Genomic DNA, 20,212 nt, shown 5'->3' on the forward strand with positions numbered 1-20,212 from the left:
ATCTGTTAACACCTGATTTCTTTGGAATTGGAATTATTATATTCTTCTTGAAGTCTGAGGGTATTTCGCCTGTCTCATACATCTTGCTCACCAAATGGTAGAGTTTTGTCAGGACTGGCTCTCCCAAGGCTGTCAGTAGTTCTAATGGAATGTTGTCTACTCCCGGGGCTTTGTTTCGATTCACGTCTTTCAGTGATCTGTCAAACTCCTCACGCACATTTATTTAGTACAACTATATTCTATACATTCGACGCTATGTAAATATAATTGTCCTCTCTCTCTCTCTCTCTCTCTCTCTCTCTCTCTCTCTCTCTCTCTCTCTCAAGAATGTGAGTATATTCCGTTGGATTTATCTACAAGAGAGCTTTCACTCAGTAAGATATTTTGCACATTATTGTTTAGTCTTCTCACCTCACATGTTGTAGGGTTCCTGCTACTAAATATAAACAACGATCGAATAAGAATGACCTTAGGCTATTACTAAAAAGTGATAATTATGAAATAATTTTTATCTTATATGGAAGTCTATTGTATATGTGTATCGCACTATTTGTAATGGAGATTTGTAAGCTGATGTTCTTACTGACTGTACACGGAGCTTTCCTTTTTGCCTTATAACATGTTCATGGAAACTTAAATTTTTATTTATATATACTACAGACAGAACAATATAATGAACATATGAACAACGGAAGATATGTGCTTTTTAATAGTGCTGACATAGGAATTTTACGCCCGTCCATTTCGTGAACAAATTGCGTGATTTTCGAGCCAGGTACAACCGACAACAGCCGCTGGAGTGTTCTGCGATTGCGTGTACCACGCACAAGCCTCATTGTTTTTTGAGCGTTCAGCTACACGTTGAACTTGGCGCGCTCAAAGTTGACTTTCAAATGTACGGTAACTGTGCCGATGGGTTAAGGCTCTTTATGAGCTCGAATGTGCCGGATTTTAACGTCATGATCGGTGACTGCCTGGAGAGGATGCTCTCGGAATTTTAACAGCAACCTCTCGGCGATTCATAATGCCTCTTATACCGCTCTTATAGAGTCTGCCCCTATACTTCGACAAACATCCTCGTGACGCTCTCGTGCATGCTAAACGAAACTGCGAGGAAACCTGCCATATCTGCATGAAGTATTTCTATTTCTTGTATTAATCCTACGTGGTAACCGCCCCACACTGAAGATTATGTAAGTTACCGCTTTCGTGGGTGGAATATTGATGCATGCATAGAGGATGTGGACCCGAGAAGGTGTAAAAAAGGGCAAACGTCAGGATTTAACATCTCATAGACGATTAGGTCATTGGAGATCGATCACGAGTTCGAAAGAGAAAATGTCTTCGTCGTGTGACTGTAGGAGGATACGGAATTACTCAGACAGAACTTTCGTTTGGTGTAAGGAATGGCAGCTCGCTCTAAATGTAGGAAAACTTAATGCAGATGAGTAGGGAAAACAACGTTGTAATGTTCGGATACAGTATTGGTGGTGTGCTGCTCGACACATTCGAGGTGATTAAACATCTAGGCATAACGCTGAGAAGCGATGTGAAATGGAACAAGCACCTATGGTCGGTAATAGGGAAGACGAATGGTCGAGTTTCGTTTGTTGGAGTAATTTTAGGAAAGTGTATTTCATCTATAAAGAAGGTCGCATACAGTACATTAGTCGACGCAGTCTTGCGAAATGCTCGATGTTTTGGGATCCCCACCAGGTCAGATCCAAGAAAATTTTTGTAGCAATTCAGAGACGTGCTGCTATATTTGTTACCAGCAGGTTCTATCAACATGCCAGTGTTATGGAGATGGTTCGTGAACTCAAACAGGAATCCCTGGAGGAACGACGACTTTCTTTTCGCGAAACACTCCTCAGACAAAGTAGGGAACAGGCATTTAGGGCTGACTGCAGAACGATTCCACTGCCAGCAACGCACATGTTGCGTAAGGACCAGGAGGAAAAGATAAAGAGAAATTAGGGCCCTTACGGGGGCATGTAGACAGCAGTTTTCCTTCACTCCATTTGCGAGTGGAACAGTAAAGGGAATGACTAGTAGTGCTGCAAGGTACCCTCCGCTGTGCACCGTATGGTGACTTACGGAGTATGTAAGTAGATGTATGTGTAGATATAGATGAATACTGGGGAAGAGAAACGACCTTGTCCTTTGCTTTTAGGAAACCATTCCGACATTTGCCTTAATAGATGTGTGAAAACCACGTAAAACATAAATCTGGATGTCCAGACAGGAATTTAAACGCCCACTGTCTTAACCACGTCGTCCTCGGTGTGCACGAGGAGAACGGATCGAGTTGTACACCTAACAGTTGACCACAAAATGTGACACAGGCACAAAGTTCCAGGCAATACGTGATTGCACTTACTTTGTTTGGAATGTTGTACCTGCTGAAGTAAAGATGTGGCTCTGTCACGTACTGGAGACAGCGATTGCCATTCTGAGTCATTTCATTACTGATTTCTCTAAGTTATCGATGATACCCGATGGCTGTCCACATGCTCACGTTTCCAGCTTTTCGAGTATGACGTTACAAAAAGTACGTGGATCCTGGCCATCTTCTGATGCAAACGTATAACTAAAAATATTTAAGATATTCGAAAATATGACCTGTTAGCAACTTGGACGCCACTTTCTGCCTGAAGTGTACGAAATATACACCAATTACCTGCAGTACCATGCCCATCTGCCACCTATAGCATGCAAGATAGCTATAGTTTGTCGAGGAGTGGATTTTATAAGCAGGTGGTAAGTGGACAAAGAAGTATGGCAACATATGTTCACGCAAAAGTCATGCAGTTCCTATAGATTACGAGGAAATTGTATGTGATATCAGCACGTGTACTCAATGGCATACCATATGTGTTCCAACAGGATTAATAAATGGCAGATTTGAGTACCAGAACATCAAGTAGAACCACAACTGTAGTCTTCAGAATCACTGCAGGACAGTTCTGGGCTTGTACACGCACAACCGTTCTGTTGAAATGGGACGTATCAGGGCGCGAGAGCCATCCTAACACACGTCAGTTACGCTACAGATTTTCAGTGAAAACGGGTGGTGGTAAGTTCCTATGGAACCAAACTGCTGAGGTCATCGGTCCCTAGGCTTACACACTACTTAATCTAACTTACGCTAAGGACAACACACACACCCATGCCCGAGGGAGAACTCGAACCTCCGACTGGGGGAGCCGCGCGACCCGCAAGGCGCCTCAGACCGCGCGAGTGAAAACGGGGTTCTTACGTCCACGTTCTTGAACGAAGCGTAAACATACAGCGTCTTGTCTTCCACTAGTTGTATCAATATCGTCGTTCCACTGAAGACAGATGGTAATGACCGCAGCTACCTAAAATACGAAGAACTCGAGCTTTTTCACCACATCCGCCTAAATCAGGAGACCATCACAACCTGCCTATTGACAAAGTTTCTTAAACGAACAACTTTCACTACCACCTGTAGAATGAGCCGGTGCTCTGATTCCGTTTTGCCGATGTGGCGGAGCGGTTCTAGGCGCTTCAGTCTGGAACCGCGCTGCTGATACGGTCGAAGCTTCGAATACTGCCTCGGGCGTGGATGTGTGTGATGTCCTTAGGTTAGTTAGGTTTAAGTAGTTCTAAGTCTAGGGGACTGATGACCTCAGATGTTAGGTCCCATAGTGCTTAGAGCCATTTGAACCATCCTTTTTGCCTCTATCACCTTTTGTACTTTTACTGTAGCGTACTCCTATCCTTCACATTACTCAAACATATTCATTCTTACATCAAAGGAAGGAAGATTAGGGTTCAACGTCACATCAACAACGAACCATTAGAGCCAAACAACAAGCGCGGATTGTGAAAAAGTGGGAAACGAAATTGGCCGTATGCTTTGCAAAGAAACAATCCAAACATTTCCGCGAGCCATTTAGGAAGACTACGGAAAACCTAAATCTAGAAGTCCGGAAGTCAATTTGAACCGCTGTCCGCTCGAATGCGAGTCAAGTGTCCTGCCACCACAACGCCTCGCTCGATCCCCATAGTAAAGGGCTAGCCATAATGTTCTGGTTGGCCAGTGTAATGCCATTTCCAGCTAGCATTTTGAAGTGGTATGCTGGACAAATGGAAGGGGTGACGTTGAGGGACAACATACGCTTACCCAGAAGATACCTGTAGCCAGGATGTGCGGGTACTATCAGTTATCATATCCATTTTCCACGGCTCATGGTCTAGCGGTAGCCGGCAGGGGAGCTCAGCCTGTTCGGTCAGCCGTCCAGCTATCCTCTGTAACAAAAATCCGAGTAAAGTTTTCATTCAAGGAATTTGAGAGATGTAATGCGACAGCCGCACAGAACTGCATAAGAAAAACGACGAAGAAACAAATAGAAAGAAGAAAAAAATGGTCAGCGTTGCTGCCTCTAGATCCTGCAGTCCCAGAATCGATTCCCGGCCGCGATGGAGATTTTCTTCGCTCGGGGTCTGAGTGTTTGTATTGTTCCGATCATTACATCTCATCGTCATCACCGCGCAAGTCGCCCAAGTGGGATCAAATAGAAAAGCTTGCACTAGGCGCCCGAACTACCGCAGGCGGGGCTTCCTGGCCAATAATGCCACAGCATCATTTCATTTTTTATCATCTTCGTCTTAGGAAATCTGTAAAAATTAAAGTTCTAATCTTCCTCTGGAGACTTTACTCTCAAAGAACTCTAAGAATGTGGCTCCAACCCTACGCTGCTCCGACGAGGTTCCCTCTGTAGTACAACTAAACTCAGTTCTTTCGTTGTCGACTAAATCGCAAGACATTTTGCTGATTGAACAAGTTTGAGCAACAGTCGCTCAGTAATTGGCCTGCTAGTGTCCTTCAACAATTTCAACCAACGACCTGTGATCTAGAGTAGACTTGACAGATAGTACCATAAGAATACACCCATTTCCTCTTTTATTTTATTTCATGACTAACTGAGCACGCAGCGTTGCATGGGTATGTATGAATTCCAATCTTTTATTAGTCAATAAGCCCCTTCCCCCTTTTTCCCTCCATCTCCTCCTTCCACCTCTCTGATCACTTCCTCCTCCCCTCTCTCCGTCTATCTCCTCCACTAAGTCCATTTCTTCCTCTCCCCTGTCTTTGTGTGTCCCCTTCATCTCTCTCTCTCTCTCTCTCTCTGTCCGTCCATCTGCTCCTTCCTCCCCGTTCTCTCTCCATCACCACTTTATCATCCCCATCAAAACAGGAAGTTGGTTGTTCTTACCCCAACAATATTTATTTCGAGGTAGTAAGTAATAAACGTACCAAGTGTGGTTGCAATCAATGCAGGAGTTTAAGAGGAGCTATTTTACCTTAGGTTTTGGCGGGTACCACATGTCACATACATTTCAAATATATTTCACATATTTAACAGATATTTGTACATATATTTCACCTGTATCTCTAGCGAGTTTCGCCCCACAGTTTCGTTTTCATGCACCTCCGGGTTAACGACGTCCTATCTCCTGAACTATGCGTCGTACAGTGATACAATTTCGCAAAAAGCTTCAGTGGAATATCTGAATACTCTCTGAAAAACTTGCGAAAAGGGTTAGTAGTAAAGAAGTAGTAAATTAAAAATCATGCTTGATGCGGCAGTTTTTCGCGCTTCTCAGTGTTTATGTCGTGATATCTCCTTAGATATGTGTTGCATAATGATATTATTTTGCAAGTCATTCATTTATACATGTAGATAATGTTTGTGAAGTTTGTTGCGAATAGAGACTCCGAGGAAAGAAACAACAAATTTAAAAAAAACGTCACGCATGATGCGGCAATTTTTCTCGTATCTCATTGTTTATGACGTCATATTTCCTGAAATATGTGCCGTACAATGAGATATTTTTTCAGGTACATTCAGTGGTATAAACGAACACTGTCTGCAAAATGTGTTGCAAATAGACCACGTAGTGAAGCAGTAATAACTTAAAACGTCGTGCGTGAGTAGGCAGTTTTGCGTGACAGGGGAGGGGGAGAAGGGGGGGGGGAGAAAGAGAGAGAGAAAGAGAGAGAGAGAGAGAGAGAGAGAGAGAGAGTGGTATGTGCATAGTCACTGAGTGTTCGCATTCTCAAATCCTGGATGAATATACTCTGGCTATTTGCGCGTCGTTACACTTCGTTTTCGCCTCTATTCCCACCCCTTTGACACGCAGGTGGTTGCTAGCCCCACAGTGGTGCCTTCCAGACAGTAAATAATATATATTTACCAAGTTTGATTGAAATAAATCCAGCGGTTTAGGAGGAGATACATACATACATTTTTACAATATGCTTAATGGATAACATAATGGCACTGATTTGAAATTTTAATCTTTTGGTAGATTCACTGACAGTCAGTTATAAATGATATTACTTTGTAAGTTTTTCAATGAACCGTTTATAGTCTCTTGATTAAATTTTCTTTTTATCCAGACGAGTGTATCTATCAGAATTCCTTCAGCATTGAGAGCAAAATTCACTAAATTGCCACCGACATTAATCATACCAAACTTCAGCACTGTGACAATGTAAATAATCTACGCGCTTGGTCTCTGTTCATCATTAGAAAAGCTAATCAGATGGAAGAGGCCTGTCTGTTATGAAATCTTGACTAGCATTCGTATAAACTTAGCACTGTCAAATCTCCACAACTCTGCAATACCATAAAGCGTGATTGGCAAATGCTCATTTTTCTTTTAATGAGTCACACTGCCATTATAACCAAAAAATCGAGACATAGTTCTCTCAAAAAAAAAGTTGTGAGGACACATACATTGTTCATACACATATCAGAAGCTATGATTTACTGCAAAAAGGTGGATCCGTTAATTCTGTAGCACGAACTGCACATCGCACTCCTGCTTTCCCTCTGTGCAGGGGCTCTTTTGCAACTGATGAGGATATTCGGCTTCGATTGTTCTACGAGTTCATATACGCTGATGAATGCAGACACGATTCAGGCGTCAAATCAAAAGACTTGCATCCGGCGAACGGTCTACCCGAACGGAGGACCTAGTCACACGACATTTTTTTTTATTTATGAGGAAAAAAAAGAAAATTTCAGGCATAACCTCTCTATCATGCACAGACTACAATAGCCCGCTGCAGGACTGGCGGCTCACAGCAGTATCTGTACTAATCAGTCGATGAATTATCATTACTTTATGAGTTTGTAGTTTGTGCACAGTTCTAAGAGCAGATGGCACTGACCATGAGGCCCTCTGACGGGGCAATATCCTCCCACCTGTGAAATCTGGAGTACAGAGATTTTATTCATTAGAGAGTTCTCACACATCTTTAGAAATGAGTGAATAACTGCAAATTCTCTGGGATATACTAATTTTTTTGTGTACCTATAAAATTTAGTTTTTGTGATATGATACGTCTTGACAGCGATCAACTCATTCACACCGAGGATGGTAACTTTAGAGCCATGCCGGTGTGAGTTAATTCTAAATGCAATAGATAAACAGAACAATTTACCAGTAGATTAGTTGCACAACTTCAAATGATCGCGATGAACAAACATAAGGTGACAGTCCGTCATGTTCTTTCTGGGACAGTCACGATTTTTTTAGCTCTGTCCCGAATTTTTCCATTATCCTTAACTAGATGTTCATTTCATCTGTATCTGTATGTGTCGGTATGAAATATTAATGAATATACTTTTTCTAACAAATTAAAGTGCTATCTGGCATTTATTACGTGTAATTAAAATTTCTTTTGCAATATTAACAATTTTAATGGGTCCCAAATCTGGGTCTCGATAATATGGTTACTTACATCGAGTAAGAGTATCATACATTACTTCCGAACAACGTTTCAGATTCAAAAAGGAAGTAATATTACAGATACCCTGAAAACTTCGTCTTGAGTGGTAATTGCTACTTGTAAATCACTTGAGTTTACTGGTGCCTAATGCTGAAACCTATTGCAATGCTAGTGGCTGGCTACGATCTCACCGTAATATCGATGTTTGCTGGTCGAATGCACTGTTTGCTACAACGTGCTGCACCGGGCAGCGAACAAGAAAACAGTTTCTTTGCCCAGCATATCGTGGTGAATCAAGCCGAATTCTGCCACCTAGCATTCTCGTTGGCCGGACCATGTCAGAGCTGTCCCCTCGCGCCAAGACAGAATTGTATCTTCTCGTTTTGGTAAAAATACGTAGTTCTAGCAGGAAGAGGCGACGCATGGCTGAATGTATGTGATCAAGAAAGTGGCTTTCACCGAACATGGAGCAATTTCGCGGTGCATGAAAGGCGCCCGTTCCAAAACGGTCGTCTTTCTAAGGGTAAGTTCCTGAAGATTACAAAACCAAGATCGTCCCTGTGAAACCACCACCACAAACGATCATTAGCGCTTGCACACAGACTGTCGGCTGAAATGACACTGCAAATGGATTTCGCCGAGCCCAGTAGATAGAAACAGAATGCAAAATATCACCCAAAATTGGTCGCAGTTGCCTTCGCACTCTATGCAAGCAAGGTGATAGGGTGCGTTCCATGAACAACACGACACTGCAGTGCTCGAAGACATTGGGTGAATAGTTTCGTGGATGAACGAACACGAAATAAGCACATTATGGCACGTACGTTGTACCAGGTCACTCCATAATGGCAATGTTAGCCGAAACGGATCTGTAGTGAAAATGAAAGAAATAAGTCAGTATCACACAGCAGCGAGTCTGGACATTCTTCAGAAATAGCTGTCAAGAAGTAACCAGTAATCTTGCTAATCCCTATTTTACCAGTGAGAGGTGCTGTTGGTCTTCTGCAGTGAGCGCATACCACATTAGGAGACACAAATTATGACCCCATCACCTGTTTTTAAGCTGTTCCATAGATGTAAAACTTTTCTGTCATTTATTGTATCATATGGGTAACAAGTACAGAGTACCTTCATCAATGAATCAGGGTATCATACTTGAGCTCAAAGTAAATCGTGTTATCAGTGTCAATTAAAGTCATGTTTATGTTGTCATCCGTTAACTCTTTTTATAAATTTGACATATCCTTGATGTCTGTATTGAATCACAGAATGACAGACGATAATTTTCAACCTACTAAACAAACGAGTGGGCCATAAAAAAAATCTTCATCATACGTACACCAATTGTATCTTTGTTTTGCTGTGCACTCTTTCGCGTGATGATCAGAGAATAAAGGTGGGTAGTGCTGCTGGGTGCCTCAATCCTCAGTAAATGACAAAGCAAGAGTTTCAGCCACATAAAAGGACGAAGTGAAACGTTCTCTGCACGACACAGAGATGGCGTTGGCATCAAAGAAATTCTATTTTCTAACATTTTAAAGTAACCATGCTGCATATGTTCTGTTCAAATAGATGAACTAGGTAACTTTGCCGCAGTAAAGCTCACTGTTGGAAGTTCATCCAAGTTAGTGAAGACTTGATGCTTCAAGCCCAACAATAAAAAATACAGTGGCTAAATTCAATGTCTTGACGATGACCCGCAGGGAGCATGTCCCACTAGTTCAACAACTTGAGAAACTATCGAGAAAGTGCACAACGAATTATTTTAAATCTTATCCAAAAGCATGTTCTATGGCGAAATTTTCAGTAATATTTGGAATATTTCATAAAGAATTCAACTGATTTTGTGTGCCAATTTGTTGCTCTGAATAAGACGTGGGTTCGTCACTACACGCCACAAACAAAATAGCAGCTGGTGGAAGACAGTGTCCCTGCAGCAAAAACAAGTGAAGTCGATTTCATCCCCCAGAAACACTGATTAGTGTTTTCTGGAACAAAAAAAAATGGATTATTCTTACCGATACTAATTTCCCTGCAAGGGCAAAACAAAGCTAGCAAAAAAGCTACTCAAATCTACCGGTCTGACTAAATGAAAAACTACGTAAGAAGGGGCCTCAGCTGCAAATGGAAAATAGTCATATTTGATCAGGACAACCCAGCAGTCACAAATGGTGATTTTGGAGTAGGGAAACTGGAGGACATCAATACTAGCTTTCTGATGAAAAAATCAGTCTGTCAGGAAGTTTTCGCCTTGTGGTTGTATACGTAGATCTCTACTACCAACAGTAAAGCATTTGCTGTATCTTCAACGATATCGACAACCAAATGAGAGTAGTCTCTTAAAACTGCATTTCTCTGTTTAAGATGCAACGTGAAATGACAGACGTATTTCTTTCGTCGTGTTTTAACCAAGTGTCGATGTTCTCGAGTTGCAACATCTTTGCAGCAGAAACTTAGCGCCAGAGATGTGGATTACCCCTCCGAGTTAAATGAACAGTATATTGTGTGTGTGTGTGTGTGTGTGTGTGTGTGTGTGTGTGTGTGTAAGAAGACAGTTCTTTCAGTTTCTGAATTACAATTGGTGTATTTGATTACAGGTGAAGCCCGCATTCAAGTTTAGTAAGAAGGTGAAACCAGTGAAGTTACCAAAGCAGGATGAAGAGTTCTCTGCTGGCACCGTCGGAGTGGTTGCAGGATGGGGGACTAAAAACGTATGTGTTGATTTGTTACCGACAGACCACTAACTTCACATGCTCTGGTTAAGTGTACTCATGTTCAGAAATTTAAATAAATGTGTTAATCTTATTTCAGTTTGGTGTTCCCAAGTACACTCGAACGCTGTATAAAGTGGAAGTGCCAATAATCGACTTCGCAGAATGTGACAAATCCTACATGTATTTCGGAGGTGTCAACAAAAGAATGATATGTGCTGCATACCCGTCAGGTGGAAAAGACAGCTGCCAGGTAATGTTCCAAAAGAAGACAAAGGGTTGGACAAAAATATGGAAACACCACTAGAAATGCATATCTGAACATAAATACAGATGCTAGCCACGCCTGCTGTTGTATTTGATCACGAGCGGCACCTCAGTAGGTTGGATGTGTTAGTTGCATTCTGTCGAGGCTAAGTCAATTCGAGGGTGGGAAAATTGTTGGCGCTCGTATGATGGGTGCTTCCGTATCCAAGATATCCGATGTGTTTAGTGTTTCAAGAGGTGCCGTATCGAACATTTGTACCGCATACAGGGAAAGCGAAAAAACATCACACGCTGTCAGGACACCGACCAAAGTATATTGAGAGTATTGTGACGAAAAATAAGAAGTCGACAGCTGTAGTAGTCATTGCATAACTGAACGTCGCACTCGCGAACCCTGTCAACACCAACGCGACTGGAAAAGAACTCCATAAATGTGGAATTGCAGAGAGGGATGGAATTCCAAAACCACCCATCAGTGCTGTAAATGCTGTAACAGGAAACTGTGGAGCCGAAGCCGAAAACGTGGGCTGTGGAGCAATGTAAAAAAAAGTCATTTGTTCAGATAAGTCTTGTTTCACTCTATTTGAAACTTCTGGCCGAGATTACGTCCCAATAGTGAAACATAGTGAAGGTTCGTTGATGATTCGGGCAGCCATATTGTGGTATTCCCCCCACAGTTAATCTGAAAGGTTACGTTAGTGCAAAGGAATATGTGACCATTTCGGGTCAGTCCCATAGTACAACGTTTGTTCCGCTATGGTGTTGCTGTGTTCCAAGACGACAGTGTCCCTCTGTCAACATCTCGCGCAATGACTGATTTAGTGATTATGAGGATGAGTTTTTGCATCTCCCTTGGAAACCTCAGCATTGTAGAGAAGGGTGCGTGATCACTATACAGCTCCGTGATCGTTACCTGAACTTGTCACTATTTTGCAGGAAGATTGGTAAAAAGGAAGCACTCCGTCTGCAGGCCACAAGTGGCCCATCGGGACCATCCGAGCGCCTCGCCATCCTCAGCTGAGGATGCGGATAGTAGGGGCGTGTGGTCAGCACACCTCTCTCCCGGTCGTTACGTTGGTTTTCTTTGACCGGAGCCGTTACTATTCGGTCGAGTAGCTCCTAAATTGGCGTGCACCCCTAAAAATGGCAACTGCGCATGGTGGCTGGGATGGTCACCCATCCAGGTGCCGGCCACGCCCGAGAGCGCTTAACTTCGGTGATCTGACGGGAACCGGTGTATCCACCGCGGCATGGCCGTTGCCCAAGATTGGTAAAAGGTTCCCTTGAAAACCATACAGGACCTTTATTTATCTATTCCAAGATGACCGGAAGTTGTTTTGAATGCTAAGGAGTTTCTACGCCGTATTACTCATGGTATTGTGTTGTGCTTTTGGTGTTTCCATATTTTTGTGCGCCTCCTATATATAGTCATTAACAGGAACGATTAGTGAGACAAAATATTTTCTATGAAAAAAATTGTTTGTCACTGTTGAGCTCCGAGTTCTTTAAATACGATTACACGATTTGATGTCTAAGGATATATTAGTGATATTCATAGTTCTGTGTTCTTTGAAGTTAATGGTGGTGAAGGCTGCTGTTAACTGTAGGTAAGAGATGGGTGCAGATGGGAGTGGAGAGGATATGATATGAAATAAGAGGCAGGATGTGGTACGGTGAATGGAACTGTTTAGTGGGATGTAGTAGTTATATGTTTGTAACTAGGTATGAAATAGGTGAGAAAAAGCCTTCGTGTAGTATAGGATGAGCAGCATATGTCGTAACTGGCAGAATGAGTAGGCAAGAACGGGGCAGGAAATTAAACGTAATCATTCTGAATGATCATTTAGACATTTGTCTGAGTGATACAGTGTAAACGTTAAAGACCAACACTGGGATGATCGGAAGTTTTATGATCTCAGATCCTTTTGAATGTGAATCAGCTATAGTAAAACGGCCCAGAAAAATGTGATAAAAATCATGGAAGCAAAACACAGATATCGAATACTGACGGTCGTCGGTTTAGCTCACTTGATCAGATGTGACAAATATTCAGTAGCATGTTTTTATGTTCGACATCCAGTGACTGAAAGGTCCCATTTTTGAAAATGCATTAATGGTGCCAATCTTATAGGGTTTGTGCTTGTGAGATGTTAAACTTGGTGGTAAAACTTCAGATAACAGTAGCTAGGCACTGCCCACACGCTGATCCTACCTGCACCTATTTGTCCTGAACAGCACTGTGGCGCAATAGCAGTCTCTGCGGATCCTTTTTCCGATTTTTTGTAATGCTTTCATAGTGCTTCATATGGAGATGAACGTTGAAGTAGTTCGTCTCTGGCAATGCTATTACTTAAAAGTTTCCCTCTGAAATCCACTATCAGCTCTGATTGGATGAAGCCTTTAAATATAGTCCTATGTTGCCTTTTGTTCGTTAGATGCTCGCTAAAAAATTCAAAACACAGTTGTTTGTTGACCTAGATACCATAGCGTTGTTACCTGCCAGAGCGAACTGAAGACTTTTCGTGATGGAAGCCAAAGAAACAAATACCGCAGAAAGACAACACCGCGACCAAAGTGTAACAAATTGAACAATCCCCCCTCATGTCTTCGGAAGTCATAACAAAGGGGCATGGTACATGATAGTGTATAAGGAAATTACAAACTTTGGGGAAAGTAGTAAATTCACATACTCATGTAAATTTCTTTGTGTGCCTGTGTGTAGCACTGATGTACAACATCACTAACAGATAATACACTACTGGCCATTAAAATTGCTACACCACGAAGATGACGTGCTACAAACGCGAAATTTAACCGACAAGCAGAAGATGCTGTGATACGCAAATGATTAGCTTTTCAGAGCATTCACACAAGGCTGGCGCCGTTGGCGACACCTACAACGTGCTGACATGAGGAAAGTTTCCAACCGATTTCTCATACACAAACAGCAGTCGACCGGCGTTGCCTGGTGAAGCGTTGGTGTTATGCCTCGTGTAAGGAGGAGAAATGCGTACCATCACGTTTCCGACTTTGCTAAAGGTCGTATTGTAGCAATCGCGATTGCGGTTTAAGGTATCGTGACACTGCTGCTCGCGTTGGTCGAGATCCAATGACTGTTAGCAGAATACGGAATCGGTGGGTTCAGGAGGGTAATACGGGACGCCGTGCTGGATCCCAACGGCCTCGTATCACTAGCAGTCGAGATGACAGGCATCTTATCCGCATGGCTGTAACGGATCGTGCAGCCACGTCTCTATCCCTGAGTCAACAGATGGGGACGTTTGCAAGACAACAACCATATGCATGAACAGTTCGATGACGTTAGCGGCAGCATGGACTATCAGGTCGGAGACCATGGCTGCGGTTACCCTTGACGCTGCATCACAGAGAGGAGCGCCTGCGATGGTGTACTCAACGACCGACCTGGGTGCACGAACGGCAAAACGTCATTTTTTCGGATGAATCCAGGTTCTGTTTACAGCATCATGATGGTCGCATCCGTGTTTGGTGACATCGCGGTGAACGCACGTTGGAAGCGTGTATTCGTCATCGTCATACCGGCGTATCACCCGGCGTGATGGTGTGGGGTGCCATTGGTTACACGTCTCGGTCACCTCTTGTTCGCATTGACGGCATTTTGAACAGTGGACGTTACATTTCAGATTTGTTACGACCCGTGGCTCTATCCTTCATTCGATCCCTGCGAAACCCTACATTTCAGCAGGATAATGCACGACCGCGTGTTGCAGGTCCTGTACGGGCCTTTCTGGATAAAGAAAATGTTCGACTGCTGCTCTGGCCAGCACATTCTCCAGATCTCTCACCAATTGAAAACGTCCGGTCAATGGTGGCCGAGCAACTGGCTCGTCACAATACGCCAGTCACTACTCTTGATGAACCGTGGTCTCGTGTTGAAGCTGCATGGGCAGCTGTATCTGTACACGCCATCCAAGCTCTGTTTGACTCAATGCCCAGGCGTCTCAAGGCCATTATTACGGCCAGAGGTGGTTGTTCTGGGTACTGATTTCTCTGGATCTATGCACCCAAAATGCGGAAAATGTGATCACATGTTAGTTCTAGTATAATATATTTGTCCAATGAATACCCGTTCATGATCTGCAGTTCTTCTTTTTGTAGCAATTTTAATGGCCAATAGTGTATTTTTAAACAGTACTCATCTGAAATACGATATATTCGTAGTGCTATTGCTTTTATGCATGCAGTTTGGCACTATGCAAACGTTGGGCATGATTTACAGGGTGGGACAAATAAAAGCGGCCTGGAGAACAGAATTCCAGGTTATAAAGAAACAAGGCAGAGGAAAGGGAATACAGAACTAACCTCCCTATAGTAGATGTTGAAAGTGACCACCATTCATCTCTTGGCACTTTTTGGCCCTTGTCAGCAAGTTGCTGAAGGCGGATCGAAGCTGGAGTGCTGGAATTGCTACAGCCTCATCCGAAATGTTTAGCTGCAGCTCTTGAACACTATGAGGGTTGTTACGATACATATTAGACTTGAGGGCTCCCTACACAAAGTAATCACACAGTGACAGATCAGGTGACCTGGGTTGCCAGCTGGGGCCGCGACCAAACTAACCTCTGCAAACAACTCTATCAGTGGTGAAGATTGCGTAAATGTTCTCCAAGGTTCTGGCGGCTTTATGGGCAGTTGCTCCATCCTGTTGGAAGTAGCTGTGGATCTTTTTCTCCTCCGTTTCTGCTGCCACAAATTCACGTTCACTCGTATCCACTCGTCCTGGCCACTTTTATTTGCTGCACCCTATAGTCTTACAAGTTCGCAGACGTACTGTTTCGCTCTCAAAACAACAACAGATTACTTCCGAAAACATGGTGCATATTAATACAGCGTGGAATGGCAAAGAGCGCTAAATTTCGTGCCACAGCCTATGTATACTCTATCTCGTTGGTGGCAACATACCCGAGAAACAGGAATGCGAGGTGTTGGTAGTATATACTCCAGTATTCTTACAACGGGAACGCTATACAAAGAAAAAGTACAAGTACTGTATATGCCAGTACTCCACATAGCTCAACGCCGATCACCACTCTTGTTTAACAATGCTCTTGACTCATTTTGATGACTTTTACTCACAGTTTAATGCATATGAAACTGTGTTTTGTCTTAAGGAAAGTACGCCTTTTTGGAACTATATCTCTCGTTTTCACACACGAAGATTTATTCATTCTAGCACCAAATTCCATAAACAGAATAAATTTTCTTAAAATTTTCTTATTAGTGACATTCAAGATATGAAGATTTCGCATAGTTCACATTTCTTGGGACTGTTCATAATAATCCAGAGATTGCTACCTAATAACACGTTTATCCATATCGTCAACGGGACATTTATTATGTGCACTTAGCTTCCACAGGTAAAAAAATGGCAAGAATCACCCTCACGACAAGATAATGCTCCTAGTGCTAGACTGTAGCTCATCGTCAGTCTTGTCTGTACTGCCAACGAATATTGTTTTCCTCCTGAATTCTTCGTCACAATTTTGAAGTGACACTTACTGTGGCTGACCTCCAGTCTGTCATTCTCATGCCTGCGTGTAGTGTCATTCAAAAGTGGTTGTGCCAAATTTACACAATATGAGTTAGAATCTGGTGTGCTACATATTTCATGTATTTCAGTTTTGTCCTACTGCAGTATAGTCTGCACAATGTCCTAACTCATGGACATGAATGGTAAATAATCAATTACAAACCAGTAAATGGGCATCAAGGATTCATATAAGTATATTTTTTTATTAAACAGGTATGTGTAGAACTTTTGCCCAATTGTCACACTCCACACACCGGTAATAACATTTAATGTAAATATTATCTATGGATTACATAAATTATTAAGTTAAACGAAACTGTTGATAGTGTCTGTGAAATCCCCAAGAAGTGAATTTTTTTTCATTTCTCATCGCCAGTTTTAGTGTAGCAAGGTTCTGAGGGCAAAACAGCAATCATTTACATGCAGTCTGAGAGGATATTATACAAATTCTCTTGGATTCATAGTGGAAGTTGAAGTTGGCCTCCAAATGCAATGCTGCTGAAAATATATGTCCATGAGATGAGTCCTAAATAGTGTTCAGAAATGTATTATTCTACCTGCAACAAGATCATTAGAGACGAAGCCCAAACCCGTATGGGACAAGTTTGCAGAATTAAATAATTTTTGTCTTCTGAAAGAAATCATCTCAAAGTTTGCTGACACCATGGATCATCTGAATAAGGATGCAGAGATACGAATTTGAACCCCACTTCTCCTGGATGTAAGTCCACTGTCTTAATAACTGCCACCTCTATTGGTTCAGAAATTTAAAGACTAGGATACTGGTTTCTGACCACATGCTTTCATGAATAAACAGGACTGCACTTGTGTCCACTCATGCCTATTACAACACTTTGGTGTTCAAATAAATTATTCAGTTGATCACTGTTTTACTGTTTGTTTTTTTACTTTGCCATAGACATGTGGATCTATTTTGGCCTTAGCAAACTTTTAAACTGCCAAGTAAAACTCTATCATCGACTTTGATCATACGTAAATAATTAATTCATTTCACACTAAGCTTTGTTTATTAAATGTCTTTAAAGTCTGGGAAGCACTTCGACATAACTTTGTCTGGTCCCAATTTTGTTATATATGATGAATTGTTACTTTAATTGCTCATTAGTTATAGTATTTTAGGGTGTCTACATTGTTCAGTATTTCATGAAAAGTGTCACACAGTCATCTGTGTGTGAATTTGTAGTGCAGGCACTGCAGAATGAGAATGTTCAAGATCACATCAATTAATAAATGGAAAGACTGAAGAACAGAGTGTGAAAGTGCGTTTAAGGGGAAGAGTACTGAGGTCATGGGTTAAGTTGGGACAGGGAGAAAGTTATGTATGTAGGCTGGAGATTTTCCACAGTAAATGCTGTGTAAAATAATTTAGATTATTTTATTGCCCAACTTGAGAATAATATTCAGAGTGATACTGTACTACACAAAGGATATTTTATTCTGGAGGAACCATATCGGTTAATAAAAAAGTAGTAAGTGAGTGCCTAAGTCATAAAAATTATTTAATGTGGTATAGTCATACATCTTTGTTGTTAAGTCGTAAACTGGTACTGAAGTAAATACTATGAACCCGCCATTTGACAAGATTTCTAAGTTGCACAAACGATATCATCATTTCCTTAAAGACAGTCAACTAGGTTAAATATTTTATTTTATTCTGCATGATAGATCAGTTATGACACTTGTACTATTTTAACATGTGCTTCTAATATAACAATGCATTCAAATAGACTACACTTCAAAAATTTTATGTCTATAAAACTAAACCAGCTGTAGCATTATAATATAAAAACAGAGAATGATCTTACATAGTATAGTTTATTAGAACATCTGTACATTTGGTGTGTGTCAAAATTAAAATCATAAACTATATGCACATAGGTGTGCGTGACTTAGAATATAACAGATCACAAACCATTAATTTTGGAACTATTATATAATAGGCCCTACACACCTACGCATAAAGTATTTATTGTTTCATTTTTGCAATTTTCCAGGTGTAACGATGATATAATCCTTGTAAGCAATTACATATGGTCATTAATTGTTTTATTTTATGATGCTATGATACTGTAAGTGTAGTTGTACAGATTTTACATCTTTTGAATTGTGTCCTATTTGAGAATGCTGTTAGTTAGATGAATTTGTGAATGGTACTATTGGTGAAACTGGCTGGTAGTGCAGAATAAAACTTTGGCTAAATGAACAGCATTTGCAGAAATTACAGGTTTGGGATTTTTTAAGGCTGAAATATCTGACTGCAAGAAATAAATTTCTTTGTTTAATTATTGTACAAGAATCTGTTCATTTGGCAATTAAACCATTGTTGGCTATGTTTACACCTGAGATTATTTTCTATTTAAACAAGCACAAATGAGTGATGAAGAAACTTAATGAAAGATCAACATACTGGACACTAAAATGGTGGACTGACATTTAGGAACAGCAGACTTCAAATCCTCCTCCCAGCTATGCAACTTTAGGTTTTCTGTGGTTTCTAAACTACTTTAGGCAAATTAAGTAATCACTTCTTCAACAATCTCATTGAAAATTGCTCAATTTATATTTAACAAGTAAACTAGCGCCCTGTCTCTAAAGGACTGCACATTGAGTAAGCTACACAGATAAATCAAAACACTGGGACCACTGCCCACCATGAAACTGAATGCCACCTGATCATGTTATGCCAGTGTGATGCTATAATGAACGTATATAAACAGAGCAGAGATTAATGGAGAGTCATTCTGGTGACAATACAGGCCACAAACGGGGAAACCAACAGACAGAAGCAACTTTCACATAGGTCATATTGTTACAGCCAGGCATGAGCAAATGAGCACCTCAGGAATGAGCATCTTGGAAGAGGCAAAGTTGGTTGGCTATTCATGAGCATTAATAGAAAGTGGTTGAAGGATGTTGAACTCACGAGTAGGTGACAAGATGTTGGACGCCCATGCCTCATCATAAAATGTCGTGGTTGGAGGCTTGGTGTCTCTGTAAAACAGGACGTGACTTGTGGCAGATCTCACGACAGCAAACTGCTAGGCAGAGTATAATGCTATGGGGCACATCTTTCTGGGCTTCCATGGGATCGGTGGTAGTAATCAAAGCCATCATGACAGCTGTGGATAACAAAAACATTATTGTGGGCCACCTGCATCCCTTCCTGCTTGATGGCTTTCCTGATGCCAGCAGCATCTTCCAGTAAGATAACAGCCAGCGTCACAAGGCCAGAATCATGCTAATCATGCTATAATGTTTTAAGGAGAATGATAGTGAACCCATGTTGATGTCTTGGCCACCAAATTTGCCTGATCTGAACCTGATGGAATACATATGGCAAGCTGTCAAGCACTAGCTCTGCACCTATAAACCACCAGCTGTAATTTACAATAATTGTGGGACCAACGCAAAGGCATCTGGTGCCGCATACCTTTGCAAACTTACCAACAACTTGCTGAACCCATTTCAGACAGAATCAATGATATATAGCATTTCGAAGGAGGACCACCCTGCTATTAATCAGGTGGCAATAATGAGCTGGCTAATCAGTGCATTTTACATTTTCTGTGCATATGGAATAACAATTTCATCTAGACAGTTTACTTAATAATCTTGATACACTTTAATAAACAGCTGAACGTAAGGTAAATCCATTGTCGACCCAAAAGTTGGTTTGCACACAGCAGTGCTTTACTAAGCACCATACTACTGGAAGTAGTATGCCCTTTCCTCTCTCCAAATTCTGAACTGATCTGCCACGCCAGTGATACCGTAATCTACAGTTTAACATGGGCTCTAAATCATTGTGTAACTTGACATTTTTCACATATAAATGTCTTTTCCATTGGTTTTTAATGTGATAAGTGGCTAACAAAA

At 41.5% G+C, this 20,212-nt stretch overlaps 1 protein-coding gene across 1 annotated transcript in view; it reads left to right on the forward strand.

Moving 5' to 3' along the window:
- LOC126299510 (trypsin-1-like) overlaps nt 1-20,212 on the forward strand; it is a 35,747-nt gene that overhangs the window by 14,248 nt on the left and 1,287 nt on the right. The window contains exons 5-6 of the mRNA XM_049991472.1: nt 10,366-10,479; nt 10,580-10,732. Coding sequence (XP_049847429.1) covers nt 10,366-10,479; nt 10,580-10,732 — 267 coding nt within the window. The remainder of the gene's footprint in view (nt 1-10,365; nt 10,480-10,579; nt 10,733-20,212) is intronic.

Source organism: Schistocerca gregaria, chromosome X (assembly GCF_023897955.1).
Source record: "Schistocerca gregaria isolate iqSchGreg1 chromosome X, iqSchGreg1.2, whole genome shotgun sequence".
Classification (NCBI taxonomy): domain Eukaryota; kingdom Metazoa; phylum Arthropoda; class Insecta; order Orthoptera; family Acrididae; genus Schistocerca; species Schistocerca gregaria.